The following is a 20,391-nucleotide window of genomic DNA, read 5'->3' on the forward strand; positions in this document are numbered from 1 at the left end:
AATTAAAAAAATATTGAAATCTTTCTAACTTAACCATAAGGATGCGATCGAACTGAAACATCTTATCGTCTAAATAATTTTACTGTATAATAATCATGTTTTTTGTTGGTCCTCAAAACGACTTAAATCTGTGAGTATTTCGTACCGGAAGAAATAACTAAGAAATAATTTTTTGTCACCCAAAAGGCACCATCGCACCCATCGTGCCTAACACAACGGGAATACGGAGAGACGTGTTCACGATATTATTCGCCGTCATCATCATTACACGATAATTATGAGTGTTTGATTTGAATTGGTTCGTAATTAGGGCCGAGAGCTTGCACCTGTTGCTGGTACCACGCCGTCGGCGATGGCCACGACAGCGACAGCGGCAGCGCTCCGCGACGGCGACGACGAAGGATCGCCTTTGAATTGGAAACCTTGAGACAACTATTTACGTCTACCTTTACTACTAGGCAATGCATGCATGCAACCGTGCACGGCCTCTTACCGCGGCACTTTTTTTTTCCCTGTCGCGTTACGTAACGGCGTGCTTTTGTCTTGTCCCGACTCTGACGCAATTTCAACTGGGACTTTTCATTGAGCTATTTCGGAAATGTTCGCCTTGGTCTTTCGGATAATTATACATGTATAGTGGGAAACGAAAATGTTGGACTAAGTACTTCGTTGTGAGTTTTACTTGAATTAGCCGATCGTTAAGGAAAAAAATTCTTTACTCTACGATTATTGTCGATTTCTGAATAGTATACATTTATGCATTAAAAATGTAAATTAATCATTAATAAGTAATGCTTAATGGACATTTTAATGTGAAATTACTCAGTGAGCTTTTACTTATTACAAGAATTTCAATAACAATTTTATTTTATTTTCACTAAGCACCAAACATGCAACTTTCACTTCTTAAATAATAATACATAATAACAATAAAAAATGTCTATTTACATTTTTTATGTAAATAATACCTATGCAAATATCCTTGAGAGATACACCTGCAACGACGATTATCGTTCCTACAAAATTGCATACTAATAGCCCATAAACTATTAGCATGCCTGTTTTCAATCAATATTATTACCGACTTCAATTAAAATGTCCAGCTTAATATACGTGAATCAGTCAGATTTAAAACGTCCAATAACATATTTCCTAAGCACAGAAAAAAAGCAGCCCACGTGCAACAATTATTATATAATGATGTAATTAAGAATGGTAATTATGGTTAAAAACACTTGTCTTTTTAAGTTTATTGTAAAAACATGTCGTATGCGGAACCAGCCAATCATCAAAAATGTTATTAGTATAAATATATATAATAGGATAACCGACCATAACCAGAATTCGAATTAGACTTTGTGTGGTTGCGTGAATTTTTTTACTTTTTTTAAGGTTGATAATTTAACTAGAAAAATGATATAAACTTTAAATTTGTGGCAGGTGCATAAATACTACAATGTCATTCATTTTAATTAACGGATCGTAAAATGTACCAATGTGTTTTAGATGTACACTGGTTCAAGGAGAGTTTCGTTTAAAGAAAGTCAGGGTGGTTCTTGTGAATATGATACACCAACTTCACCTCAGCTCAAATATGCTTACCATCTAGGAGTTTCCAAATATTGCATGCAACAAATATTAGGAAACCAAGCTAAGAAAAGTCCGAAAGGAATTGGAAACTACATCCTTACCATCTATTAAATTGCAGATAATACGTGTAATAATAATTAAGAAAGCAAAATATAATAAGCTTTTTCAACAAATTAAGGATTTTGGCAATTTTCAAAAGAAGTATTTTTTTAAATTTTTGCATTTTATGATATTATTCATATTTTTTAAAAAAGCATGTCAGAAAGAACACACCTAGTGTGAAATTCTGAAAAATTGAAAATTTTTCAAAAATAACATACCGAAATTTCAAATGAATATCTAAAATAGTTTTTGACTTACAGCCTTCTAAAGAGTAGCATTTAGAAAGTTAAGTTTACTACATGACTTACCAGTGTTGTTTGGGATGTAATGATGAAAATATTTTGATTGATTCAACCATTATTCAGTTTGCTTCGATTTTTTATGCAATTAGCAATTTAGTGAGTTGTAAGTTTGCAATGTAATGTTTCGTATATTAATTCCGCCTACGATTGAGAATGCATTTGAATGAAATAAATAAATGTTTAGTGGCTGTGATGCGTCTTTTGGATATCAGATCAGAGTTAAGCCAACTAGCTGCCTCAAAAGAGGGTCGATCATCTTGAAGAACAGCTACAACAGCCCAACATGTGCTTTTTGAAGAAGAAAGTGGTGAATTATAAAGTGGTGAATTATAGGAACCTGCAACAGCTCATATAATTCACCACTTCACACTCATGTAACATTTATCTGTTCATAACAATGAAATCAATCAGTTTTTGTTTAAACGCAGTTACCTCGAAACTACATTTTTCAAATATGCTGCAAATTTGTAACTCGACAAATCGTCCGATAGGTTAATTTTTTTTTCTACTTATTTTCTATGTATTTGTCTGCACAATGAACCTCCAGGTTTTCGATTGCTTAAAAAGGGTAATTTTAAAAGGCCAAAAATCATCAAATTTTCGGGAAAATTCGACACATTTTTTCAAAACTTAGCCATTTTTTTAAATCTCATTTTTTTTTTCACAGTCGTGCGTAGAGGTACTAATACCTTCTAGTTCAATAATAATCACTGCAGCAGTGGAGGACCTTTTTTTATTTAGTGACTTGGGTAGATAGCAAATAACTCGTTAAAAATTATTTTTTTTTTCATTTAAAAATTTCGTTATATATTCATTATTTATACACAAATGTATGTTCCAAATGTTAAAACATTTGATGTCATAATTTTCTTTAAAAATATTCCCAAAACATTTTTTTTTGGGCCATCACACTAGGTGTGTCTCTTAAGTACAAAAAAACAAGTTACAGTGACAGAACAATACTCGATATAATATTTTTTTTTTTTTTCGTACTGTAAGAAATAATTCGGTCTGCAATAAATTTTTACTTCTACATCATCAGGGTATGGCCATATCAAAGACAAACGTGGTCAAAACCATGTAACAGATTTGTTGCAACAAACGAGGTTAGCGATAGTACAGATGTGTTTTTAAGTTTAACTACGTCCATTATAAACTGACAAATATTAAACAAATATAACCTTCTTTTGGCTACTGAGGTACTTATTGACACTTGTTGGAGTACCTGAGTTGACACTTCTCGGTATTAAAATTCTTGAAAACATTAAATTTTAAGTTCTTTCAGTGAAATTTAATTGATAAATATTATGTATTGTTCCAGCTGGTACTTGTTGGTCTACCATGATCCGCAACAACAACGGACGGTGCATGGAAATCCTGCGTGAGAAAAGCACCAAGGAGGACTGCTGCCAGGCCGCCAGCTCTAGTCGTTCCCTCACAACCGCCTGGTCCTCCAGCGAACTGGACAACGGCACGCTGTTCTTCTATCGGATCCTCGGTGGTGGCGTGCCATGTTCACCATGCAGAGGTACCCCGCACCCTTGCCTAATAAAATATTCGAAAAACCTACAGCCTGATGGTGTTTCAGATTCTTGTCGGGACGTGGAGTGTGGCGTGGAGAAGTCGTGCGTGATTCGGAAGGGCGTGCCCAAGTGCATCTGCTCGTCCAAGTGCAGGGAGAACAGCAACAAGGCGGTACGATCCAACGGTGGACCGGGCAGGGGGGCGGTTTGCGGGAGCGACGGTCGCAGCTACAGGAACGTATGTCGGCTCAAGAAGCGCGCCTGCAGGAGGAGGACAACCACGCTGACGGTCGCTTACAATGGCATCTGCCAAAGTGAGTAAACATTTTTTATTTTTTTGTTTTTGACGCTGAAGGTGAAATTCGGACCGTGATCAAGGCCATATACGCGCATAAACTGGAAACATCATAAAATGTTATTAATAACAATCACTAAAAAAAAACGCCATAAAGTGCCTTTTTCGGAAATGCATAGCTAACAAGATAAACCAATTTATTTAAACAATACCCTATCGGTTAGACTAAATAAAACATTAAACCATTACATATATAGAAAGTATGTAAATGAATCTCCGGTTTTATGGAATGGAAGCAATGAAATGTTGTAGCCGCATAAACAATTATTTGCAATTTTGTCTAGTCAAAACAATAACAGTGACAAACTATGTCTACATTCGTGGTGGATATGTGCACGCTCGTTACTGTTTCATCATTGTTGATTGCAAATTGTTTTTTCGTCTGGCCGTTCAAACTGAAAATTTCATATCGAAAATAAATGAGTTTGGCTACATCTGAATATTTACACGTTTACCGATATAGTAAACAGGGGACCGCTTTAAAATTGTGCGTGTCCCAAATTTAAGCGTTTTACTTATCCCTTTCACAAGTTTATTGGTCGAGGATCACATTTGCGGATATAAAAGGAGCATTAACGCTATAAAATAATGAGTAGCTCCGCATTAACCGTGGGAAATAATGTGTTAATTGTGGAGACTCATGCAAAATGATCTTAAATGCGGTACTTATCTAACTTGCTTTAATAAATTTATAATTTACGGGTGAAAATTGTCAATAAAAATAATTTCTTTAGCATGTATAACTATCGTACTAACGATTTACGATTATATCTATATAGCTCTATATGTAGTGTAAACTCGGCCCATCTAATTTATGTTGTTATTGTTACATAAGAAACAGAGCGTATTATGACAGGAAAAACGATTTATATGTCGAAACGGAACAATTCAAATTTTATTTATGGTACATTAAAATTATCTAGAAATGTCTTCGTATCACCCACTGTATCACAATAAACGTAATTTATTGATGGCTTGTAAGTGGTGGATTTGCAATATACAAAGAAAAACAGGAAACAGAAGGAGCTATCGCTGTTTATTATTTAATAATTCTCTGCTGGGAAGAAAATCTACTTATGGGACTCCCATTTTTTATTTTGATCATTTATTATTTACCACGTAAGTCAATAATTGTAAAGATATTAGGTCTTAATAAGTAATTCAAAAAGTGAAGAAAAAAGATTTTGATTTTTGAAATCATAAATCTCGTTAGTTAAAGGTCTCAACTTAGAATCAATAAAGAGTAAGTGGAAAAATGATTTACTGTGATCATATATTCCATTATATATGTGGGCTATAGTATATTTAAATAAAAAAAAATGTGATGAATAGGAGTAGTATGGAATAATATTATATACACAAAATAAATTTGGAAATAGTTTATTTATTTAATGTTTGGTAGTATAATCATTTTGTTTAATAACTTTTCTACTGATCATCGAGTCGACAAGATTGCGACACACTTCCACGGGATATTTGCCCATTCTACTTGTATAACTTGCCACAAATCCTTTTTATTGATGTATTTTTGTTGGATTTTTAATTACAGATACTGTCATAGATGTTCAATTGGATTTAAGTCTGTGAGGGCCATAGGAGAACATTCACCAAGTCTGGATTTGTATTTTGGATCGTTATCTTGTTAAAACTTCCAAACTATAGGCAAATTATTTTCCGCAAATGGCAGCATATGATTTGCCAAAATATCTTTATAGACAAAACGATTCATTTTGCCTTCAATTTATACTTAGAATAGTAACATCTCCATAATAATGATGTTTCTACCACCGTATTTAACTGTTGGTTTTTGGTACTTAAAATCATGTCTCATTCCAACTGGCCTCCTTACATATTGCCTACCATCTGACCCAATTCCATATGGATTTTATGGTTTCGTTTGGATATATAAGGTTTCTTCACAGCTATACGCCCAAATAGCCGACTTCACATAACCGACGCCTCACACTTCTATTAGAAACAACTGCACCGAAATCTTGGGATATTTTTTGGTTAATTTGCCTTGATGATTTTGTTGGATTGTTTACCAATATCTCTCTGATGCGTTTTAGACATTTGGATTTGTTTTTCCAGGACTTATACGTCTTTTCACTTTACTCAGGAGGCAAATTTTTTGGATTTTTGAGACAGTTCCTTGACTAATTCTTAAATTTTACAAAATCTGACGTTAATTCAGTCCAAAACCATGGAAATCTAAGATTCGTTTTTTCAAGTTTTCTGAATATATTTTTTTATTCATTTTTACACACTGAAGGCTTCTATGTTTAAAGAAAATGTATTCACTTTATGTAAACTTAAAAATATTCCATTTATTTGACCAATATCAAAAATGTAAACGTAAATAATATTGAAATACCTGATAAAAATATTGACCACTTTCTAAATTTAAGTTTTATTACGATATCTCAAATCAATATAACAAATTTTCAATAAACCGAGGTTAACAAAAATAATCAATTTCTTAAAATTTTTCCCTACTTTTGATATACATAAAATGATCTAGAAATGTCTTCGTATCATCCAATAAACGTAATTTATTGAAACTTACTGAGAAAAAGGAACTACTTAAGTACTTAAGTAGTACCTTGATACTTTTTATTAACATAAGTCAATAATTGTAAACATCAGGTCTTAATATGTTATTAACAAGTATTTCCTCCATGTCTTGAAAATCATTACATATGTGTATAGATTTTGATTTCTGGAATCTCATGCCACAAGTAGAAATATTTCAAGTTTCAACTTAGAACCAACAAATTGTTAAAGTCTAGATAAGTGAAAAATTAAAATTAACGAATTATTTCAGGTTCCTGTGATAGAATCAACTGTCCATCAGGCAAACACTGTCTCCTAGATCAAAATTTGACCCCGCACTGTGTGAACTGCACGAAAAAATGTACGGCTTCCGCCCCCAAACGTCGCCAGGTGTGCGGTTCCGACGGTCTCACGTACCCCAGCACTTGTCACCTACGCGAGAAAGCTTGTCGCAAGGGAAAAGCCATACCGATCGCCTACAAGGGTGCATGTCGAGGTACGCAACAACGAGGAATTTTTAATGTCACTTTATCTAATGCAATAAATTAAACGTTTGCCATTTTTTTTCGCAGCCAAAGCGACATGTGAAACGGTGAAATGTCGCGAACGACAGACGTGTCTGACGGATTTGAAGTCGGGGATGCCCCGCTGCGTCTCCTGCTCGGACAACTGTAGACCGAGGCATTTACACGGTCCGATTTGCGGCACCAACAACTCCACGTATCCGACCTGGTGCCACATGATGAACGACTCGTGCCAACGCGGCTACGTCATTGACACCTTGCACAGCGGAAAATGCCGGGCGAAGGTGAGGAAAATCGTTTTCACTACGAATTAAGTTCTGTATGGTTTTTGTCGATTGTTTCAGGTGAAGCTGGGGAAGACTTGATCGTTGCTTATTAAACTTAGATTGCAATCTAGGAAATCTGAAACTGTAAACCAAAGAGATGAAACGAATACTTACGTGTGTTTGTAAATGTAGCCAAATTACTCGGAAATTGCTGAAATCAAAATGACTAGCAAATTAATAGGTACTAACTAATTGACACAGTTAAATTCCATAATATTATAATATCTTAATAATAATGACATTAACTAATAATAATGAATGTCCAGAACTGTAGGTAATAGAAAATGGATGTAGTGAAGATGTTATTATATTTATGTATATATCACTTGTAAACGGTGTTCATGTAAAATTATTTACTAACAAGTGTGAAATACATGAACTCCGACACGAGGACAAGGTTTATGAATTCGAGTTACTAATTTCGCGAAGTTATTTTTGAGCTCGCCTCGTCAAAATAACTGCAATGCCAAAACACATTATTTTATTACTCAAACATTTAATATATATTTTTATTGGAAACGGAAAGGTAAATTATATAATGTACAATACTAATAATTTTTAACTGAAATCAATTTTTTTATTATGAGAAGAGTAAATTTCTAATTTATAATACAAAAAATTGTCATAGAAATGTATTCATAATTCAACAGAATTATTTAGCCTGTGACAATAATCGATGTGTTATGTTTGTTTTCAGTTTGAAAATAACGTCGTCAAATTACCTTGCTCGGATTCAAAACAACCCAACAAGTAACAACTCTGAACTTAAACGAAAAACATTAAAATTGACGTGCGACAGAATTTCAACACAATGCAAACGTATAAAGGAAACTTCTGTGACGACACTGGCTCAAACACTCGGCCGGACAACATTATTTCAATTTAATTATTCATTTAGATGCAAATGACGGGTCCGAGAAAATTCTTCGGTCATATAGGCCGTATCTTTCCTCGACTTATCTCCCAATAAGAAGTTTTTCCATTAAAACGGGAATTCGAAGAGTCAACCGCTTCGTAACAGAATTAAGGTTGTTTATTATAATGTGTTGAAATAATAACAATTTGATTTGCATTTAAATATTCCTGCTCTCAGATTGATAAAGACTGTTCCATTCGATGCGTTTACGAGGGGCAAATAATCACTCTAAATATCTTCGTGTCTCCGATGCCAGCCGTTTTTGTGTTTCGATTCGAAAACGATCGAAAACTATTTGATAACGGCCGAGGCTTTGAATTAACTTGGGCAACAATTAAAATGTGTCCAATAAAAATCATTTCGTACGCACATTTATGCCGATCATTATTAAACAACTGCGGTACGTGAAATTAAAAGTTTTCCTCAATTAAATTTTTAATGAGCCCCTGTATTGTGTGCACGTGTTTGGTACAAAATCAAGGGATCTGGCTTGCAAAACACGTCGAGATAAATAAACAGCAAATTAAGTAAACTGTCCAAGTTTTTTGCCGCAATCGCAACGGAATTATCATAAAATTCATATTGACGCTGCAGAATGCATAACATGAATTCTGAGCCCAAAATGTCCTTATTATTTAAATATCCTCATTTGTATGTATTTATAAAACCACTTTCTAGTAGTATTATCATAAAGTATAAAGTAAATGTTTACCTCAAAATGGTTAAGTGGAGAAAATTATTCCAGGTACGACAATTGCATTTGATTTTTGTTTGGGAGCATGCGTGTTTTTTTTCCAATGCAACACGTCATCGTTCTCGGAAACAACTTCACATCAGGATACATAAATTGTGTATAATATTTATTATTAACACATCAGTTAGCAAAGTGTTTCTAGTTAAACCAGGTACTGTAAACACCATTGGAATTTCATCTGTGTAAGATCATCTATATGTACGTTCTCGCATCTCTAAATCCTTTTTCTATAGAAATGTTCCCAAGAACGTAGCTTTTTTCATTCTAAAATTAGACCGGCAACTATTTTTATGCGGTTTATTGGACGTTATGATGAGTGGAATATTAAAAATGTTCAGTAGTGCTATCTTGAAAATCTCTAAGATGTTTATGGTACTCAGAAAATCTTTTAAATTAATTCTTCGAAATTTCAAGTTGTCGACAACGCTAAGCGACAAGTCGGAGTTGTTACGTGAAGCAGTGATTATTTCCTGCTAAGTAGTTGCTTTCAACAAAATTTAATTTGCGGAAAAGTCTGATTAAAACGTAATGAAACGTCAAAATGAACACGCAATATGTAACTGATGTTATTTTGAGGTTTCAGTGTATATTTAACACTAATTTCGATTGTTAAATAGTTAAATAGTTGTATTATTAGATTAAAATAAACGATCTATATAAAAGCTAATACCAAAAATATTTTGATTGTTTTTATTTGGGATTTGCGCTTACGTGTACGTGTACTTTCATTTGGTACCTTCACATGTAAGTATATCCTGTAAATAATAATTCTTTAAATTAATTTTTGTGTACTTAAAGATTTATTTTATTTTTTTTTTTCGAAAAAAAATAAATGTCTATTTTGTTAATTTGATTTTTATATAATTTGTTATATATTTTGTACAGTATTTTATTAAAGTATTTTTATATTGTTATTCTTAAGAAATTCTGGTGTATTTATATAAATCTAATGCATTAGACTGGCGTAACTTATTGATATTTATTGTAGACATAGATGATTAAATCTTAAAAGTAAATTTGTTATTTTTATACCTACACCTTCCCCTTTCCCCTCAATGACATATTTATTTATAAATTAAAAGAATTTTTGTAATTCAAACACATTTTCAGACTCACATACAAAATTATAAAAGTAAATTCAGGCAAATTTTGATTGCCTAATCTGATCAGATTACTTTACCCATTTGCTAAAACCAAATATTTTTTACAGTTATATAATTTTAATCGTGTGTTCTAAATCTAAATTGGTAAATATTATTTCCGTTACAAAATATATGTAAAATGAGTATTTATCACGTAGGGCGTAAGATAATTAAATGGGTATTAAATTTCAAATTACACACAGATGAAACATATTCATCAGTTCCACATCGAATCTCACACCGTCAATAATGAATTCCATCCTGGTATTTATAGTTATATTTAACATATTTAATATTGGTAAGTACAAACATTTTTATTTAATATTATTAATACTGGACGGCAAGGTATGAATGAATGTGGTATCTTGTTGTTTAACGTGACACAGGTTCAGTTTCGCACTCTCCACTATTTAATGTAAAATATTTTTCAGTGAGTGGAGATGATGAGTGTTCAGTTGATAGAAATACACCGGCCGTTAGACTAAAAAATTCACTTATGTGTGGCTATGACAAGACAATGCGCCCCGTAAAGTTAAACGAAAAAACCATCGTTGTTAAATTCCATTTAGTCTTAAAATACTTCACATACGTAAGTTATTACTTTAAATATGAATGATAAGGGGGTTACATGATATTTTTTTTTAGGATATTAATTCTGAAATTTTAAGTCTTGATAGCTGGGTCACTGTGGTACGTATAATTTAAACATAACTTGTAATATGCCAGAAAATCTAACATGTGTCACTTTTCTCAACTCCGCAGAGTTGGATTGACCAGCACTTAAGATGGACACCAAGTGACTACGATAATATCAAACAGATCCACTTGTCCAATAGTGATATTTGGGTGCCTGATTTATCGGTTTATAATAGGTAAAATACACTTATATATAGTTTGAAAGTATGTTCATTTCCTTCAAATTACAGTCACGATCAAAGCACAGACCCTGCATTAATTACTAATACAAGGTGTATAGTTAATTACAATGGATTTGTGATTTGCGTACCTAGTAGCCACGTGGACGCTCTCTGTGTGGCAGACTTGACAAAATATCCATTTGATACGCAAAACTGCACCGTTAGATTTGGATCGTGGGTCCACAAAGGTAATAATACCACGTATCACCTGAAATAACAGTAATACAAAGAAATTAATTACTAGGTGAAGAACTGGACATCAGATATAGAAAACCAATACTTGTTTTGGATGATTTGGTACCAAATGGCGAATGGGAATTGGAAAAATTCAATGCTTACAGAAATCCTGGTCATTATGACTGTTGCCCTAACAGTACTTACCCCACAGTGACTCTAAGCTTAAAAATTAATCGTTTACATGGTGCTCATACAGCAAGTGTGATCATTCCTGCAATTGGTAAGTTATCTGCTACATATGCCGTAACTTACTGCATAAAACTGTTTTTTCTAGTTGGAATTATATTGACAATTACCTCATTAGTGATGAAACCAGATAAAGACAGACTCACGTTATGTTTGGCGAATTTAATAGCTCAGTTCCTCCACATGCAATATGTTTCGTGGATGATTCCCTTGAAAGGAAATGTGGTGCCACAACTCAGTCTGTTTGCATGTAAACTAAATTATATTATTATATTTACGATATACAATTTTAGTTGTCTTGGCAAGGGATTCACTTTTACTTTGTGCACTCACCATAGTCTTCACAATCGTTATTAAGAGCTTATCGGAAAAGAAAACCACTCCACCTGTTTGGATGTCCAGCACTATATCATTTGTGATAAGTTGCAAAGTTGGGCAATTTTTAATTCTCAATGATCACTCAGTCAGGGTATAAAATAAATAAAATCAGCTAGTAGTAATATTTGGAACTAACACTGTCATTGCAGGGTGTAGCAACAGCCAAAGGTGAAGAAGATGGATCAACAATCATTGACAACACTGAAGATCACAGCACCACAAATTCTCAAGATTGGAGGATATTTGCCTCAATTTTAGATAGATTAATATTTTTATCATACGTAATTGTCTATTTCACTCTAGTAATCGCATTCATTCCATAATATTTACCTTTTTTCAAAATTTTCTTGATACTGAATTTAATATTTAAAGCATTTGTAACTAACGTTATTTTTCTCAATTTCACTAACGACAAAAAGAAAATAAATGTTGATTTAAAAATATAGTTTGATTTCGTATCCTACACGATTTTAATTAATCAATTTACAAAAAAGAATGTGTATTTTCACATATTTAATTATTTCATAAATAGCTTACATACAAAAATTCGTTTACAAAATTCATAAAACAATTGTCCAAAAATGTATTAGAGGAAACAAATTAAAGCAAAATTCGTTCAAGTAATTTTATTAAGCAACTTTACATTAAAGCCTCTCGTAGTCTGTACATACACTTGGTAAATTTCCACAAATATCTGTTTCTAAAATAATTTTCGTATGTAAAGGTTACTTTCAAAATTTTGAACATTTAACTATCACATTTTAAATAAAGTCATTCTATAAAAAATAGTTACAAAATTATAAATATACATATAATAAACATGCCGCTCTCCCTTGTCAGAGAGTTCGTGTAACAAAATATGGGACACATAACATAGTTTAAGAATCACATTAAAATAGAAATCATTGTCATGGACTTAGATATTCAATTTAGTAGTCTGTTGAACTCCAATTCATTACCGTTGTCACATAAAGACGATAAAATAGTAGTAAAACTGTAACTGAGAATACAAAATAAGATGACTCACTATTCACTAATTTAAAGTAGTTTCCTTTCAAATACTAAAATTAAATTTATACAAAGAAAAAATACTGAGATGATACTGAACTATCTAAAATCAGCATACATTCAACTGAATAGTGTATAGTGGTCAATAAAAAAATCACGTCAACTTTTATATTTACAGAAAACTACACATGTACAGACTGCAACGTGTTTAAGTAAATAAAAAACATTTTGTAATAATACAAATACCACTCCACTAAAACTGGAATGAAGCATTAAATGTAAAAATAAAAAGTTATTCTTATGGAACTTATTGAACGTTTATATACAGTCATGTTCAATTTTCGGACACCCTTATTTGGAATCAACCATAAAATTGTTTTCTTCAAATTTTAATCGTTATGTGAAACAAACAGTAAACAATAAGGGCAGAGGATTAGAAAAACAAAACAGCATGATTGCGTTTTATTTAAAATTATTTTTTATTTTTCTTGTAACAAAATTGGGTAATACAAAACATGGCAATAAATTATAATTTACTGGGGCCGTCGCATAAAATTGTTCTTTACACTGTACAATATTCAAAAACAAAACAATTTTTGGTTCACTGATACAGGGTGTACTGAAAATGAGCAACTCCATATAAGTAATTATGAGAAAGGAAATAGTTTTACATTAAAAAATACACAGTATACCTACATAGAATAGGTCAATATATCATCAGTCTACCACATAATCAATTAACTATTAATTTTTGACTTTTAAACACTATATACAATGAAAACGGGGAAACAATAAAATTTACACCTTTCTGCGCTTGCGGAACAGCTGTGGTCTAATAAAAAAAAAGTTCGTATTAATTTTTTTTTCTGGGAGAGATACATTTTAATTAGCAGTGCACACTAGATACCAAAACATCTATGGAATGCATTAGTCACTAAACTGTCACCGAATCACGTTTTTTTCCTGGACTTGGAGTCTCTGGGGGGCACTCATTTTGTCGGGTAAGGGTTGATCACTGTCACTGCCGCTGCCTGTTGACTCGCCAGCACGGCAGCTGAAGTAATAAATAAACAATTAATATATTTTTGTTCCTTAACTATATGGATTTTTCTGGGAGTACTAATTTAAAATGATAATGTAAAAAAATCTAGTATATTGTTTAATCGTCTAAAACAAATTTTGCTACAGATTAGAAAAAATTAATGTTTAATATTTTAACAACAAAAAATTCTTGACTTTTATATCGATAACTAAAAATGATAATTCAAAGGGGAATTAATTAACTGACCTTTCAATTATTTATAGTCCCCTATCTCTGGATAAGCCCTAAAATAATACATTAACGATGAACGAATTAAATAATGGATGAAGCATGCAAGTATACACTGACTGAAATGCTTTTGTATTTCAGGGCGTAACCGGAGTGAGGTACAGGGCTCAAGTAAAACTAAATCTACTAAAATTTTGTGAATGAGCAAACCCACAGAAAATGATTTATGTATGTTGTTAGGTGAATGAAAAAATGAAAAAAAATTGCTATAGACAATTAGTGTTGTCACCCAACTGTTTACCACTAATGGTCTTAGTAACTTTTTATGTCAAGACACACACTAGTACATAAAAATAATAAAAAAAAGATAATAATCACCTTTATCGGTACTCACCTCCGTAAGGTGCGGGGTACATTGGATAGCCGAGTCCCACGTGGGTATGATGGTGGGTGTGCACGTGTCGTTGAGGCGGCGGACTTCGCGAATCCTTGCCGTCCCCCGGCGTCTGTTTACCACTGGCGGGCGTCGTGTTGGCCGCCTGAGATGTGGGTGGCACGTTCATGGGGGCGGGAGGTTGACCGGGTGGCGCGCCGCCCGTGTTTGTCGACGGACTTGAACTGGCCACCGAAGTCTTGGGTGTGGGAGATTTTATTGCCCGCTCCTGCAGCTCGTGAATCTTGTGCGAGGAGTAGTATTGGGCGTGGTGCTGGAGTACGTCCAGCGCTTTGGGACCGGGCTGTGCGCGGGACAGGTCCTCAGGGGCGTGATAGCGCGGTATTTGTGGGTGCAAGTACGGGCTATTACTGTAAGGCCCTGGGACCATGATCCCGCGGTACATGTGGTTGGGATCGAAAGGGATCGCTCCGTGGTAGGGCGACTGCATGTAACCCGGATGAATGTAAGCATACTGGGAGGTAGGAGGCGGCGGAGGTCCTTGCGTTTCCATTGTGGGTTTAACGCCCTCCTGTTTGATCTCCTTCTCTTTCTTTTCCTCCAATTTGGGTTCCTTTAATTTAACGCTGGGAGATTGGGGCATCGACGATTTGGAAGCAGTGCTGCTGCTCTTATGGGAGTCCTGCATGCCTTGGCCTTCCTTCCGTCTTTGATCGTTGTACACGTAAAAACGCCGGACATCTTCATCGCGTTGCTGATGTTGCGATTGTTGATGAGGCTGTTGTTGGGACGACTGTCTCGAATACATATACGGATTCATTTGGTTCTTTAGATCGATACTTTCCTTCAAGATCTGGTGATTTTCGTTTTGATGCTTCTCCTTAAGATTGGATTCAGCACTTTTTACTTTACCGGGGGTGGGCACCTGTATTACATTGGCAATTGGGGTGGGCTGCTTCACCGTTTGGTCGATAGGGCTGGGTGATTCTTTTATCCGCTCCTCTTTGATCTTGTCCTCTTGCACCATGGGTACGCCGGCAAAATTTGGATCCATATATGAGGGGTACCCTGCCATATAACCATATTGATAATAATGTTGAGGTAAAATTTTTTGCGGGTATTCAGAAGACCCTTTCTCCTTACCGTCCTTATCAAGAACTGCTTTCTCACCTTGTTTGTCGGTCTCCTTTGGTTTGCCGTCTTGCTGCGCCTGGGGCACGAGATACTGGTGCGACTGTCCGTAAAACTGGTACATCCCGTAGTTAGGCATATGGGGCAAAGGACCGCTTTCAGTCTTTTTGTCAGGGTTTTTCGATTTATCCTCCGATTCCACTGGGGCTCCGTCGTCCGATATGTCCGAGTACGCGGGACTTTGGACCTCGTCTCTACCTGCTGCAGTTTGTTCAACACCGAACACCGGTTGTTCGGATGTAGGGAGAGGACTGCCCGCCGGAGACTTGCGGTTCTTTTTCTTGAAACTCTGCACTTTTCCGGGTGTGTTCGCCACATTTGGATTGCCGCCGTTGACGCTTTGCAGCGGTGCTGGCTGCTTGCTCTTGTCCTCGGGCATGAGAGACGCAGTCGGCTTGACTTTGAACGGAGTCGGCATTTTGGGCGACTGGGGTGACTGTGGCGGATTAAGTGGATTCTGTGATGGGATAATGAGGGTAGGTGGTTGAGTAAATTGCTGCGAAGGAGTATTGACTTGCGATTGCAGCTGGTTCGAGAACGATTGAGAAGGTTGCTGTGGCAGCTGCTGCTGCTGCTGTTGCTGCTGCACAGATGTCACGTTTTCAGTCTGGGACCCTACAATGGGACCCTGTTCTGCAGGAGGTAGTGTTGAGTTGGCAGCGCGAATCACCGCAGTCATTGGCCCTGAATTAGTCAGTGGTGATCCTGCAACGAGATCTTGTTTAGATAAATTTATGATTTCCAACAATTTGTTGCGACAGACACAGTAAATGAAAAGAAAATTAAGTAAACAAAATTTTTATTTTTAATATGGTCATACTAAATAATTACAAATAAAATAAATTAACGGCTAGTTTTGTGATCAATATGTAGTACCATACATTCAACTATTTTAAAGTATATTATTTAAGATTAGACTCCTGTGTGTGTAACAAATGGAATACAAATATTAATAAACATACCAGGAATTTGGGGTTTGTTCCCGGGAAAGACCCCGACTTGGTAATCTTCAGTATAACGAAGTACTCCAGGTTTGACTACGTTCTTGGCGTCTATCGAAGGCACCGTGGGTGACCCTACGGCAGTCTGACCTAGATCCGAGACACTTTGGGGAGTGGCAGGAGAGGGAGGGGTACTACGGGGTGTCGCTGGCTGACTGGGCACCTCAAGGAGGCCGGGAGTACGCAAAAGGGTGGGTAGATCGTCCTTTTTCTGTGGAGTGACGGGCGAGTTCTCCGCCTTTTCCGGCGACTTGACAGGCGTCGCCGGACTGGGCGCTTCGATGTTGCTCTCATCGTTTTCTGACATAGAGGTGACGTCTTTGGTGTCGTCGTCTTCGGTAACGGAGCCGTGCGCGTGGGACTGATGGTATTTCAGCCCGTTGATATGTTTGTATTTCTTGGAGCAGTTCGGCTCCGGACACTCCAACAGAACTGGACTGGGCGGGGGACTGCCGCATGGGGCGGCAGGTGTTGCGGGAAGGGGCAGCACGGGGGGGACGATGACCTTGGTCTTCTTGCCGGCGGGTACGGGACTGGACTGGGGGGCATCCTCCTCTCCCACTCGGCTCTTCCTCTTGTTGCTGGGTTCTGGTCTCGGGGGGATGAAGGGCGCTGGGCTGGAAGGGGCGGTAGTTTGGCCTGTACCGTTGCGACGTCCTTTGGCTCCGCCGCCACCGTTCCTCAGCTTGCTGTGCACCGAAGACCTGGTTTCTGTGAAGTTGCTTAGGTCAGTGCTAGGTCCTGTATTGTTGATAGCAGAACGTCCTCTCTTACCTCTACCCTTTGGGGTTCTGTTGTCCAAGTCGCTGGTCGGCGAATCGCAAAACCTACAAAATCCGTAATGGATTAATTTTGAAATTTCAAACAATTTCTGATAAATCAAGAATATCTATGTTTACTTATATTCAGATTAACTCTTAATATAAGTTTTAATTATCAAGTTTTAAATGTATCTAATTGATCTATTGTTGGATCTACTATTACTACTACTATTCTACTACGATTCTATGATTAAAGTAAATATAAAAAACTAATATTAAATTAAAAAACCCTTGTTAGACAAAACAACATTTATAATGCAGACTGTTTCCTAAATACTATAAGTTGGAATTTTAAAAAACAATCTACAATCCGAAATGTATTCAGTGCATTAGTTTGTATAATTTTTTGTCTTTAATTACCTTTGCATCGAATACATACATTCAATCCCAAAAAGAATTTAGAAATGCTTATTAAAATACTGATAAATATTGTAATTCTTCATTTATGTTATTTTGGAGACTTTACTGTTTAATGTTATTGGGACCGAATTCGGTAAAAATAAAAACTAAAAAGTCTAATTGCCTTTCAACGAGGAAGATGCAAAGCCATGCAATTTGCAATGAATTCTCACCTAGGTGGAGCCCAATCGTGTTTCGTGCAGTCGAGGAGTGTTCCCACGTAGGTTTTCCCTCTCCAGGTTACATTCACAACAAGAACACCTAAAATTTAAATAAAAAACGTTTAAAAAATCGGCACAAATTAAATATCACTTCGTTTACCTCCTTCAGTCTCGTGCCAGACGATTCCCTCGAGCGTCACACTTGTTCCAGGTTCACAAGGTCCTAAACAGTCCGGTTCCGTAATCGTCCCTACACTTGTTCCCACACATACGTCGGCAGTTTCCTGCAAAAGTAATTTGTTACAATTAAAATAATTGAAAACAATTAATATACTTGCGGCCTTATATATGGGCCATAATACGTTAGATGAATTGTTACGACGTATAAAACTTCAGTCGGGTTTTTTGATTAATTGTTAACTATTTGACAAAATTTATGCAATGTCATAATCAATTATTAAACGGCCTCGCCTACCTAGTCTCAAGTAATTATTGTATACATGGCATTCTATGTCAAACCTATTATTGATGTCGTCGTAAGGTGGTTTATTGTCCATTGTCTAGAATTTCTAAACAACAATAGTTATTAACTGGCTACATGAATATTAAAATTGTGGAAAGGAAGAATTGCTGTTTGCATGAATGCAATATAACGACGTGTACTTTCTCCGACTGAATTTTAACTAATTTACAACGCGTTCGATAACGTTTTTCATTTTTTAATAGAGTGGCTAAATTAAATTATCTGCCCATTACACAAGTAAATAATAAATTTATCCAGTTTACATGGAATAATTGAATGTGTACATAATTAATAAAATTACGAACACTGAATGGAGAGCAAAATAATTTCGTATACATTCTCCCACCGTTATAATTACACGCCCAAAAAACTTCTGTTCACAATAAAACAAAGGGCATTAATTACATCTATTTTATGTACGGTTAATTTAAACATGGAGTGCACTGTACAATTATGAGCAGACAAATATGAATTTATAAAGTAATTAACAAATTTCCGACAATTTATATGCATTCAAAACTAATTAAATTAACATGATAACTTCATCATCGCAAATAACTAATAATTTAGCGCAAAATAAAATAAATTAGTAAATGTAAATATCACGATTCGGGACAAAAATATTCTATTTAGTTTAATAAAGAATTATAGCAAAGGTCTGTTTATGTAAGCGACATATTATGTAAATAATATAATGGAATTTCAGTTTACTGACAGTTATGTATAAAATGAATGTTGTGCACGATAAAATATACAATTTTATTGATTATAAATATTAATAGGCAAATGATGTATCAATTTTAGTCCGTCGCCTATTCGCTAATGAATATTGGTAATTTGGTTGGGGCATTTTATTTACATTCAACACTGCTAAACTCCACCAATACAGGCTTATTTTCAATATAAATTTATTTTATTCAATAAATATTGTTGCCGACAACCATCTATGCGAATTTCAAACGTGAAAGCACTCGTAAAACATTAATATTCGCATTTATCGAATAATTTAATTGTTGGAATGCGCAGTGGTTGGTTGTGTTATTAATTTGGTACGGTGTAAATACATGCGAGGCATAAAATAAATCGATTAAATTCAAAATTAAATTTATTACTTTAGTTATTATGAAATAATTATATACGTATTTATTTAGTTAGTCAATACATATGCGTTAAGCTTAAAGAGCACTTCTTAAGGGGATGTAAAATATTTGTGAACTCATGTTTTAAAGACTTTTCCCCATATTTTAGACCCCTTAAAATTAACATTTTATTTAACACTCCCTATATAGTGATATAGGACTGAAAACAATATAGAAAGCAATTTTATACAGATACGTTGCTTCAAACAAATCTTTATTTGATTAAGTTACATGGATAGAAGGTCCGTTGAGACAACTCGAAAGATAAAATATGTTATTGATTTACTCTACTTGTTTCGTATGCTCAACTTTCCAGTCGTCAAAAAAAGAGAGATGAAACGAATCCTGCAATACAAGCAAATATTGATACTTTGTCGCACACTTTAGTACTTTTCGAACTGCTCCCTTGTAAGTTGAATTCGTATGTATACTTTCAATTACAATAAATTACCTTCGTCTTCTTTGCCGCCCTGTTTCTTTTAGCGCGAACCATTTCAACAATCATACAACTAACTTAATCAGCAACCCGAAGTGTTACAACTGATATGAAATTTGAATTAACAGGTAAATAGCTAAGGTAAGTACCTAAACAATTTAAGCTATTTGGGTTTATTATTCTTTCAGTTTGTTTTGCAATTCAAACAACCAAATTCGGACAACACATTTATAAAATTGTTTA

At 35.0% G+C, this 20,391-nt stretch overlaps 3 protein-coding genes across 9 annotated transcripts in view; 2 read left to right on the forward strand and 1 right to left on the reverse strand.

Annotated features, from left to right (window-relative positions):
- LOC109594810 (follistatin) overlaps positions 1 to 9,764 on the forward strand; it is a 73,782-nt gene extending 64,018 nt beyond the window's left edge. For all 3 annotated transcript variants that reach the window (XM_049964252.1, XM_020010049.2, XM_049964256.1), the window contains exons 3-7: positions 3,316 to 3,522; positions 3,583 to 3,831; positions 6,697 to 6,921; positions 6,998 to 7,233; positions 7,294 to 9,764. In XM_049964252.1, the coding sequence (XP_049820209.1) occupies positions 3,316 to 3,522; positions 3,583 to 3,831; positions 6,697 to 6,921; positions 6,998 to 7,233; positions 7,294 to 7,314 (938 nt within the window). In that variant the 3' untranslated portion in view covers positions 7,315 to 9,764. The remainder of the gene's footprint in view (positions 1 to 3,315; positions 3,523 to 3,582; positions 3,832 to 6,696; positions 6,922 to 6,997; positions 7,234 to 7,293) is intronic.
- A 592-nt stretch (positions 9,765 to 10,356) lies between these two features.
- Positions 10,357 to 12,240, forward strand: LOC109594820 (neuronal acetylcholine receptor subunit alpha-5). The gene is made up of 9 exons (XM_020010058.2): positions 10,357 to 10,385; positions 10,519 to 10,676; positions 10,733 to 10,777; positions 10,850 to 10,959; positions 11,014 to 11,192; positions 11,249 to 11,461; positions 11,516 to 11,665; positions 11,721 to 11,896; positions 11,955 to 12,240. Exons 2-9 carry the CDS (start codon positions 10,584 to 10,586, stop codon positions 12,126 to 12,128), a joined length of 1,140 nt encoding a protein of 379 aa, XP_019865617.2. The 5' UTR covers positions 10,357 to 10,385; positions 10,519 to 10,583; the 3' UTR covers positions 12,129 to 12,240.
- Positions 12,241 to 12,416: 176 nt separating this feature from the next.
- LOC109594829 (zinc finger protein 609-like) overlaps positions 12,417 to 20,391 on the reverse strand; it is a 54,549-nt gene continuing 46,574 nt past the window's right edge. For 3 of the 5 annotated variants that reach the window (XM_049962254.1, XM_049962256.1, XM_049962257.1), the window contains 6 exons: positions 18,211 to 18,334; positions 18,063 to 18,150; positions 17,444 to 17,496; positions 16,631 to 17,380; positions 14,478 to 16,373; positions 12,417 to 13,867 (listed from right to left, as the gene is read on the reverse strand). In XM_049962254.1, the coding sequence (XP_049818211.1) occupies positions 13,803 to 13,867; positions 14,478 to 16,373; positions 16,631 to 17,380; positions 17,444 to 17,496; positions 18,063 to 18,150; positions 18,211 to 18,334 (2,976 nt within the window). In that variant the 3' untranslated portion in view covers positions 12,417 to 13,802. Of the gene's footprint in view, positions 13,868 to 14,461; positions 16,374 to 16,630; positions 17,381 to 17,443; positions 17,497 to 18,062; positions 18,151 to 18,210; positions 18,335 to 20,391 lie in introns of all 5 variants that reach the window. The other 2 variants (XM_049962255.1, XM_020010066.2) reach the window with 2 other exon arrangements.

Source organism: Aethina tumida, chromosome 1, assembly GCF_024364675.1.
Source record: "Aethina tumida isolate Nest 87 chromosome 1, icAetTumi1.1, whole genome shotgun sequence".
In the NCBI taxonomy this organism is placed as follows: Eukaryota; Metazoa; Arthropoda; class Insecta; order Coleoptera; family Nitidulidae; genus Aethina; species Aethina tumida.

What these genes read in the sequence shown, in the direction of transcription:
- LOC109594820 (XM_020010058.2), top strand. Translation starts at nt 10,584, where the DNA reads ATGTGTGGCTATGACAAGACAATGCGCCCCGTAAAGTTAAACGAAAAA. An exon ending in TCTTAAAATACTTCACATAC is followed by an intron (nt 10,677 to 10,732) that starts GTAAGTTATTAC and finishes ATTTTTTTTTAG; the next exon opens with GATATTAATTCTGAAATTTT. An exon ending in GATTTATCGGTTTATAATAG is followed by an intron (nt 10,960 to 11,013) that starts GTAAAATACACT and finishes TTCAAATTACAG; the next exon opens with TCACGATCAAAGCACAGACC.